The following is a 10,189-nucleotide window of genomic DNA, read 5'->3' as shown; positions in this document are numbered from 1 at the left end:
TGTACTACTACTGCCATCGGAAGGCACGGGTAGCTTAGGTTTTTTTCTCATCTTGTGCAGCATCAGACGTGTGCGCGAACGAACCAACTAGCTTGGGCACGGTCGCAGGAGGGCCTATGTGTGAGCGAAATCGCTGACATCACCGCCCGGACGAGATGAAAATGACAGCCATAACATTTAGCTACAGTCTGTTCCCGAGTTAAGCAACCCGTAGACGTTGCGAACTTGTACGCGCGAACAATTTGACAACCTGGCATTGCCTATGTAAAGGAAAGGAAAGGAAGATATAAGAGGAAATCTTCCTTTCCTTTCCTTTACATAGGCAATGCCAGGTTGTCAAATTGTTCGCGCGTACAAGTTCGCAACGTCTACGGGTTGCTTTACGCGGATAATGGGGACCAGAGAAATCCGCGTATCTCGAATTTCCGCGTATCTCGAATATTGCTTGACACATAGTTTATACTAGGAGTTAAGAGATCGAGCTCTTGTGTACATGTATCATAGAATATTCAAAATTTTTCTTTGATCATTAATATGAATGCAATGCAAGCGTATTCTAACAACATAAATTTCACCAAACGAAATAAAAAGCGTAAGTTATGCAAATGTGTAATTTACATATTTATTCGTGTGGTTGTACATCTCAGGAATTTAAATCGATGTAATAAACCCAATCTACTGTCAAATTTTGAAAACCGCGTATCTCCGAATCCGCGTAAGTCGAGAACCGCGTAACTCGAGAACAGACTGTACTGTCAAAGTGGAATTGCAATTGCGAATTTACTCGCCTGGATGACGTTGGTGATTTTGGACAAATAAATTTTGAAAATTTTTAAATTATTATGCACAGAACAATGAGCTGTTTAACTATCGAAATTTAGGAAATTCACAAATAAATTATGTACGGATATGCTATTGTATCAACTGATAGAGAAAGTTTTGATCAATTTTATTCATGTTTTTATTCTCATTTAGATAGCATTTGATTTACAATAGTACATAACCAAACTTTACAATTGTTTCAAATCCAAACTTCATCCGTAAAACATGCAAACTGGTGTTCAATTCAACGCTAGAGCATGAAGGAAACTTGCAGGCCCCTGGGCAACAGTACGCTGTATGGAAGTAAATGGAACTAGAAACGAATGTTTGAATTCACAATCACACTACCAACTTCTGGTCGGCATGTTTCCGGCGCCAGGGGGACTTAACATATAATCAACGAGTGCTGGGTACACACAAGCAGCTTCAATTCCAACCAAACCGTAGGCACGTAAGTTCAAAAACTGGCCTCCTCTCCACCCCAAGTTGTGGCCAACCTCGAGCCACCGCCACCACCACCACCACTACCACCAGAGAGACAGGCGCAAAGTGCGGAGAAATCACAGCTTCACAACAGCATGTTTATGTTTAAAAAATTCGTTAGTATTTTGCTTGCGCGGTTGTTGGTTGCTTATCGTTAAAATTTTCAAATATCCTCCATTGTGTTACCGGCTGATGTTGAAGGGTTAGCAGCAGTTAGTATTAGTTTTAATATAATAGTTGTTAGGTTAATGAATGGTTGCGTTTTCTTGTCTCGTTTTAGTTTCCTGCGCAGCACATTTGCTGTTGCTGCGCGTGGTAAGATCATTCATCGTACGCTAGCCTACAGAGGAGGATGAAAAACAACGTCTTCGATGTTACCTCGGCAGACCGACTTCCTACGATCATAGGATTTCGTTTGTGTCTATTCCCTATCGTCTAGTTTACCTATCAGCTCGAGCTTTGTCCAACAATAGCTACACCTATATGAAATATGTACAAACAAATGTTTTCCTTTTCCATTTTCAACAAATTACCTACGGGAACAACGGAACCGGAATACTGCTTGCTTCGACTCTAAATCCTTTCCAAAACCACTACTGCAAATGCAATTCATCCGTCATTGTAGGACCTACACACGTCGGGGATTAGTAGCACGTTGGTACGGGTTTTACGGTTGATAATTTGTTAGTTCGTCTGATTTCGTCTGCTCTACACGTGGCTTATTTCCTTTCGTGTCTTTGTCAAACCGTTCATGTATCGTGTACTTGCCCGGCGCATGTAATATAATTTACCTAGTTTTTGTTTTTGTTTTAGTGTTAGTTATTTAATTCCAGGTTTGTTCATAATACTTTTGCAGATACCATACATCTTGCCAGGGGGTACTTAATTTTCTTATGTACTCTATCATTACTATGGTGTCTCGGATCGCTTGCTATGGTGTATGGTCATACAATTTTCGTTTGTTTGTTTGTTTGTTTACTTTGCTTTGCTATCAACATCCTGTTATGGTTTGTTCAAAGTTAAAGAAACCCTAATTTTATATGTATGTATTTATGGCTTACTGTACTGTATGAAACGGTTTAGTGAAGCAGAGACCCGATCCGTTGGCTTCCACTGACTGCAATCGTAGTAAAATATACATAATTTCCGTTTTCTTCGAATATTTTTTTTTCTTTACGTGAATCCCTTTCCGACACTTGCTGTTTATTCGCTATTTGAAGACAGGTAGATTTTCGATTTCATTGTTTGCGCTAGATGCTAGGTTCTTTTTGTTATAATTTTGCAATCACTTGCAGTATTTATAAATTTCACATTTGATCTCTAGTAAGAAGATTGTTGGAAAGGTAAGTAGCATTGTGTTTGTGTCTGTTTGTGTGTATGTGCGTGGGAGTGTCCATCATGCCCTATAATGAGATTTGTTTAGTAAGTTTAAATACTGGAGAGGATTAGTTCTCTATGCAAAGGAGTGTACGAGTTTAGAACGGGCATTTTTTGCACCCAACTGCCCCGTTTTCCTGCACCTTCTTCCTGTGAACGCCGTGATCGGTCGATTGTTTGCTCGTGTTTTCAGTTTGCAGGTAAATTGGCACTTGATATAGGTTTTTCTCTTCCTCTCCTCATCGCCAGTATCCGTTCAATACTCGCTTGCAGCGTACGGCATCTTGAATACCTTTTGACGTAAGATTGTAGAAGAGCTTAAGAGGTTGAGGAAGTAAAGAATCGTACACATTATCAGTTCTTTTGCTAGCTAAAGGTAGGGAAGGCAAAGGCAAACCGGCGTTTTTTGTTATCATCCGGGAAACGTTTCTAAACAATCAACACGCGGCAAATAGGGGTGAGATATGTGAGTGGTTAGGGGGTGCAGATTATTTCCTAGGCGGAAGCCAATTTAAAGTACTTCAAAGATGCTACCAGGAGATGCAGAAACAGTGAAGGAACTCTAGCACTAGTAGTAGGATTAAAGTGTGGAATGCAGCTTCGTTTGGAGGCGATTAATTCTATACAAGCTTTCAATCTGATCTTTCAATCCAAACAAAGAACGCACCTCAATGAATATGAGGTAAGCTCTAATGAAACGAGTGATAAGAAGGGGAAGGGTCGACCTTAGTGTTTGTGTGTGTACGTGTGTCTGTTTGTATGTACGGCAACGCTACCTTCTACACCGCCATTTCACTAAACATTCCGATAACTGCGATTTATATTTAAGTAGATTTAAAAATGGCTCTAAAAAGGATTCCCAAACGATTTATCAAATTGCTTTTTGCCTGGATACCTAAACCAATTGTGTGTGGTGGACACAATTGTTTCCGGTGGCTCCGTCAGTCGCGCTTCGGTTGGTCATATTTAACGATAGGTTTTACATTTGTAGTTTTTGCAACGCGATTTCACTCTTGATCGGTAGTTTGTTTTTTATGCCACCTTTTTTTCTCTCGTCGATTAGCATTATTTATGGAGATGATTTTTAAACAGTTTTAAATACAGAGGTAAATACTAGTGCACTAGCTAGTGGAAAGCTTAGAGGAGAGGGTTTTTCATTTTTTTTCCCAAGAGAATTGGATACGTTAACGAGATCGTAACGAAAAACTTAACGGTTATTCGAAGGCTTATTTAATATCAATTATGTTAGAGCATCCTCAAACACGCGTGAGCTGCAAACAAGAGTAAGCAGAGCAGAGTGGTATTGGATAGCGCTAGCCGCTTGTTAGCGAAAGATTTTGTCGACCTTGTAAGTTTCATATTTTGATCGCATCCAAAGAGAAGCTCGTTCTTTAGTTTATTAAAGCATGCCCGCATGGATCTAATGATCGGTTCAGTTTTGCTAGTAAAGTCCAACAAATGAAAACTACAAACAAACAAGGGCAAGGCTACCCCCGAGCTGTAGTAATAAGAACACAATTTGAAGCCCGACGATATACTGCGGTGCAGAATTAGTTTGGGGTGAGAATTGGAGTGTAAAAATGTTGAAATATGTTTGAGGCGCGTATTTGAACCTCCCGGCATAGTCGAAGATGATGAGGGTTTTTTTTTTCTTTAGTGGTCACGTCACTCGTAGCATGTTCTCACTATCCTCTATAACAATATTTATTTTTTTTTACTTCAAAAGTTTACGTTAACTGTTTTTCACGGTTCACGAGCGCAGTTTTTAAGACCCTATCAGACACAACTGAAAAACTCCCCCGAGGTTTCTTATATACTATCTTATGTTTTGTTATTAGCGATTCTTAAAAGAGAAACTTAAAGGTTTATTTAAATAATTCCCTAAAAATAAAAGGATATTGAAAATGAAAAAAAAACCTCAAGAAATAATATTTGAAAAAAATAGAAAAATAATGATTATAATATCGTTTATTTGCAACCATCTGAAAATGATAACATACAATTTAACACACACTGACCTGAAGGTATACAGAAGCATAAGCAAACTAGAGTAATGATTGATGTCCTCCCAATAGAACACACCATGTTTACTTCTGTTGGTGAGGGTAACTTATTTGGGCTTTGTGAGAGCCTTCTGCTGTGTTCTTACAAACTAAACACAAAATAAAAGACATTAGTAAAACAGAAAAATAAACCTTTCACAAAACACACACATGACATTCCTGCAGGGCGAGATGAGATTCCTTATTAAAAAGTAAACAGTTGCATACCGTTGCAAAAACTTATTTTTCGCGAACGTTTTGGCGGCAAAGAAAATGCACTTGTGCCCGGGCTCGGATAAACGTTTTTAAAAAACGATAACAACACATCATTGAGAACGTAAATTTCCATTACATAGTTAAGAACGTCCGAGGGAGGTGTCGACGGGGATAAACCCCTTTTGCCGTTGTTATCAACTTAAGCAGCCAGGGTGTGGTTGTGCCATAAGTACGGGCTTAGTAAGTATTAAATAAAACATTAGCGATACAAAACCTTGAGCTTACGGGCAACCCGTAAATATTTCCGGTCGGTGCACATGGTTTTAGTACGGCAAACAAGTAGAGAAAGTGAGGCGTTTCTTTACATTTTGCGGGGTGCGTCAGTTTGTGCTAGATCGATGGTTACGAAACGAATCTCGGGCCATTAGGTTTTTTCTTTTGTTTTAGGGATGAGGATTGGAGGCAGGTTTCACAATCGATGGCCGACGGTTTGTCTCCTGCTCGGTTTTGCTGTTTTCATGTTATCAAACGTTTTGCTATTGCGCTTAGTGTTATGTGTTTTGTGTGACTTTTGCATTTTTGTGCGCTTGTAGTAATCTTCTGTCCGTTCGGCCATTGTTCATGGGTTGAAGAAATTGATTGTTTTGGATTGTGCTGCACCGAACCCACTTGTTACAACCGTTGCCATCCTTGGACCGAGGATGAAATCTGCTCAGCTCGTCATAATCCTTCTATCTAACTTTCGATTCAATCGTTATTCTCTATCATCTGCTGTTGCTTTGAGTTTTTTTGTTCTCCTTTCTTCACCTTCCATTCCGTCTGCCCACCGACGGTACGACGAAAGGACATTTTATCCTGCGTCTTTTGTTTGTTTTCGCAACCACAAATATCGCTGGTCGTTCGTCTGCGGTCTAGTAGCAGCTAGTAGCCGTGTTGCAAAGTCAACCATTCAGCTTCCTACTGCTGACCGGTGCTCCCGGGAACGCCCAGCGAAGCCTCGAAGGCGGCCTTCTTCTGCTTCTTCGAGAGTGCGATCTCGGTCGCGCTGTACGTTTTGCTTTTCGGCGGTGGCGCCGGCAGATGCATGTACAGGGGGTCCCGCAGCCGGCGTAGATCGTGTTCGATTTCCGCGATCTGTCGTTTGATGTCATTATATTCGGCCAGATTGATGCCGGCCTTCTTTGCCGCCTTGTGCAGCGTGATCAGATGCTGGCGGTCTTTCACGTCCGGCAGGAGGTACTCCTAAAATGGTAAACCACAGAGGGGTGGGGGATCAATCGAAAGGGAAAAGATCGACAATTTTGTACTCTATCGAAGCTCGAACGATCGTATTACCTGCTTCGTGAGAACAAAGTACGCGTACGCAGCCATGGCCGTACCGTACGTCACGAAGTACGTCACCGGTTCCATAATATCCCAGGAGTACTCCCACCACGTTAGCCGGGCGAGCACACCGAACTGTACCGACATCAGTCCCAGACCGACCCAGGTCAGAACGTTCGTTTTCCGTGCGGCGATCTGGTCCAGTTCGTTCTTTTTCTGCAAAAAAAAAAAAAAAGAAAATAAATGAATTGGACCTCATTGCCAAATGGAGTCTTGCCCATCACACCCCTCTCCACCTTACCTCCTCCAGTGGTCCGAGTTTCACGGTCAGCTCCTCCAGCTTGCCGTTCAGTTCTCGCTCCTTGTGAATCTGATGTTCGCCCACGTGCAGGGCCTCGTAGAGCTGGTGAGAAAAACGGACGAAACGAAAGAATGAAATTGAGTGAGGGTAAACATCTTGTATGCGTGACCCTTCGTCCCGTCCCAAGGGTGTTTTAATTTATTCGATAGAGAACGATTAATTAGGAACCGATTAAAGCAACGCCCGGGTGCTATCAGCCGCGTCAGACCCTTCGTATAACCCCTGAGTTCCGGTTCGTCTGGGTATCCACTCAGAGCTTCGAGGTTCAAGACACGGAAGATGTGGTACAATTCACACGATCCTATATTTTACGGGTCACTACAAAGGGGGAAAATGAAGCAGCCAACATCCTCTAGCTCGAACCCGGTTAACAACCCGATGACCCACACAGCTCAGGAAGGCAGGATTCTACCCGTTTATACACGTGCTCGCTCGCTTTCCGTCCCTTTATCGGGCGGGTCCATTGTTTGTACAGTAACGGCTACAAATTGGAGTTTTTGGTGTACTTTCCTTCCACCGTTGACTGTCGCCGTTTGTGGCCCCCCACCTTTTTCGGGGGGGAGGGGGCATTGGGTCGGAAAACAAAAGGGCACAAAGTTTAATTGGGAGAAAGGTGTTGTGTGCACGTGTGTGAGGGTTTGATGGGTTTATTTTTATTATGGTGTTCGCCTTGCTGGCGTACAAACAAAGGTATTGCAAGCGCGGTACGTTTACGAGCAACGAAAGCTGTACCGCTAAAAGATATAAATTCATGAGCCTTATATTGTAGCACGGACGCATTAAATATGGGAGCTGCTCGGGGAATACTTCCTCTTTAAAGCGGAAATAATTTTAACGCTTATTTTACACGACCTGTAATAGACGTTGGGAAGATCGTCCACCGAGAGACATTGATGACGCGGGGAGGATTTAAAAACAACCCACCAGGCAAGGCAACTGCCTGAGGCGAGTTGACAAGTACGAAACAAAACACTCATGCATTATTCCGGAAGTGAACAGAGAAATGCACTCGTTTTCGGCATCCACATGGCATTAAAATAACAGGTTTTCAAGTATCATGTAAAATGCAAACGAACCGGCGGCACGGTATTCCAGGAACGCCAGCTTAACTTCTTCGCTCGCACGCGGGGAGGAGGACACTTCTGTTCCATTTTTAACCATGCAAAAGTGGAAACCAGTTTCTGGCACACTTCATGGAGAAAAGAAGGACAGGAAACGAAAAGCCAATTTTGGAACGCGAATGCGAAACAAAGCGCATCCGAATATGACCCGCCTCACTTTTCCGATTTGGAGGAAAACAATCTGTCAACCTGACCAACCTTTGCACAATGTGTTGTGTTGCATTTATGAAATGGATTTTGCATTCGTTTGTATTGCTGTATGTTCCACGTTTTTGACCGTTATTGCCTTCACGTTTGAGGGATTAGCGCTGGGAAATGAAACAAAACGTAATACTTTACCTGCGCCACGAGTGCCTGGACGTCCCCTAGTCTAGTGATTTCTTCTGAGGTAATTTTTTCACGTTTCGGTGGCTTAACGTAGTATTGTCTGTCGTTCAGATGCAGCCTGTAAAAAGGTGGAATAAGAAAGGGAATGCTGTAATTTCAATATCCACAGAATTCGTGAGAGCAGAGGTAGAATTTTTGTAAAGGAAGGTTGTTGAATTTGAATTTTTGTAAAGGAAGTTGAAATTCTATTTTTACCGGTGATAAAAAAAATTATTCCACGTGGGAGTGCTTTTTTTAAGACATTCGATCGAAACCCCATTAGCAATCAGCTGTTGGGCAGGTTCCGTATTGCTGTTTATTTCTTTCTAAACCGGAACCAAACACATGCTCCATACAATTAAACAATAATCAACTGCTAAAACATTTCACCCGAAACGAAACGGAAATTCCTACCCTTGCCTGGTACCACTCCGGACACTCAAAACGTGAGACGAATACCCGAAACTCGTGATGCTTCGAGTGAAACGCTCACGTTAGTGATTTATTTTTAATCGCTTCGGCCGAAACCGGTCGTGAGCCACCAGGCGCCTCCATCGGGATTTGTTGCACAAACAAATTCAATCTGTCGCTCGCTCGTAAGAGCTTTTCTCTTCGTTCGTGGTCCATTTCCTGCCCGGTGTTTCCTTAATGGACACAGGTGAGCGGTTCGTTTTGCCCAAAAACTTTTCGCTTCCGGCGCTTGATGCCGAAACTCTTGAGATAATTGTTTCCGTTCCGCCGTGAACCGAATGCGCTATGATTCTTTTCTCGTTTTTGGATGGCCAAAAATTGTTCTACAGCTTTCGGAAAAGTCCCATAAAATCGATTGCAAGTTTTAGTGTTGTACATTGAAATAGAAATACGTATCGATCGGAAGTTTTTTTTTCGTATATTGTGTAAGTGTGGGGAAGGGGAAGTGTTTGCTTATAAAATTTGAGACTTTAAGACAATTGTTGACGTAAACAATATTTCTTCATAAATTGCTTTTTTCATTCCATTTCATTGCGTTTTGGTTGTACACATAACAGAAATTGTCAATAAAAAATCATCCAGATAGATTTTAACTCTGTTGCAATCAAACAAGCATTAAGTGTTTTAATTGACATCAAAGTCCTAAAAGCACCCGAGATAGATTGCTTTAGATCACACGCTACCCAGCCTAGTGCACGTTCTCCTCCGAGGGCCAAAACTGCACCGAATCGTACCCGAATCAGTCAATTATGTACCACTTTTCCGGCAATCAATTACGGGTGGCTCTTGAACCGATCGATGCAAAAGTTCCGGAAACGGATCGAACCAATCGAAACGGAACCTCAGACGGACAAATATGCCATTCGGAAGTTAGCATTTGTGCCCTCCGGTGTGCAGCTCGGCGGGATGTTTGAGATTTATGTCCAAGGAAACCCCCCGCTTGTCCGTGTGCAAGGTTCTTGTTGGATTTATAAAAGGATGGACGGGGCGAAGAGTTCCATAGGTAATTACTGGCATGTGATGACGGTGGGGTTCATGCAATGATAATGACTTCGAAGAATCTATATACAGGAAGGATGGAGTGCAATTTTAAATCATTGCCATTCCTTCTACTAGAAAGAGCAGCAGCAAACCATCCGCTTCCTAGAAGATGACTGTCAACATATTGAATCATTTAATTGCATTATCGGTTGGAGTGTGACAAAAAAGGCAGCAGCATGCAAGGCAGAAACAGATCTATGTCATCAATATCCTTCGCCAACGACATGCCGTCGGGCAAAAAGGGAAGTAATCGATCAAGTGGAGTGAATAAATGACCCTCAGCAAAAGTATGCACAAGCCGGCCGGGTCGGGACGGGATGGATGAGGGGAAGGACGGATTGCCAATGAAATGAAGTGAAAGATTAGCCAGTGGCGTTGACAGCTAATTAATACATGATTGAATTTGGAGCCCGGATGCCGGGCTCGTTAAATAAACTCTCATCCAGAGGACGAGGGAAGGAAGGGAGGGAAGATTATGGCACCGGGGAACGTTCAAGTGTCACTTGCGAGTGAGTATTATTGCAGCTTATTATCCGCGTTGATGATATTGCCCATTCTGGAGCTTA

The 10,189-nt window shown here is 42.4% G+C and overlaps 1 protein-coding gene across 1 annotated transcript in view; it reads right to left on the bottom strand.

Annotated features, from left to right (window-relative positions):
• Positions 1–5,076: 5,076 nt before the first annotated feature.
• The window catches only part of LOC131288769 (calcium uniporter protein, mitochondrial), a 100,147-nt gene continuing 95,034 nt past the window's right edge, over positions 5,077–10,189 (bottom strand). Inside the window, exons 4-7 of the mRNA XM_058317946.1 lie at positions 8,085–8,190; positions 6,565–6,666; positions 6,276–6,479; positions 5,077–6,182 (exon numbers count right to left, since the gene is read on the bottom strand). Coding sequence (XP_058173929.1) covers positions 5,898–6,182; positions 6,276–6,479; positions 6,565–6,666; positions 8,085–8,190 — 697 coding nt within the window. The 3' untranslated portion in view covers positions 5,077–5,897. The remainder of the gene's footprint in view (positions 6,183–6,275; positions 6,480–6,564; positions 6,667–8,084; positions 8,191–10,189) is intronic.

Source organism: Anopheles ziemanni, chromosome 2, assembly GCF_943734765.1.
Source record: "Anopheles ziemanni chromosome 2, idAnoZiCoDA_A2_x.2, whole genome shotgun sequence".
Taxonomy (NCBI): Eukaryota; Metazoa; Arthropoda; class Insecta; order Diptera; family Culicidae; genus Anopheles; species Anopheles ziemanni.
Note: the sequence above shows the minus strand (reverse complement) of the source record. Positions and strands in the feature narration are given on the sequence as shown.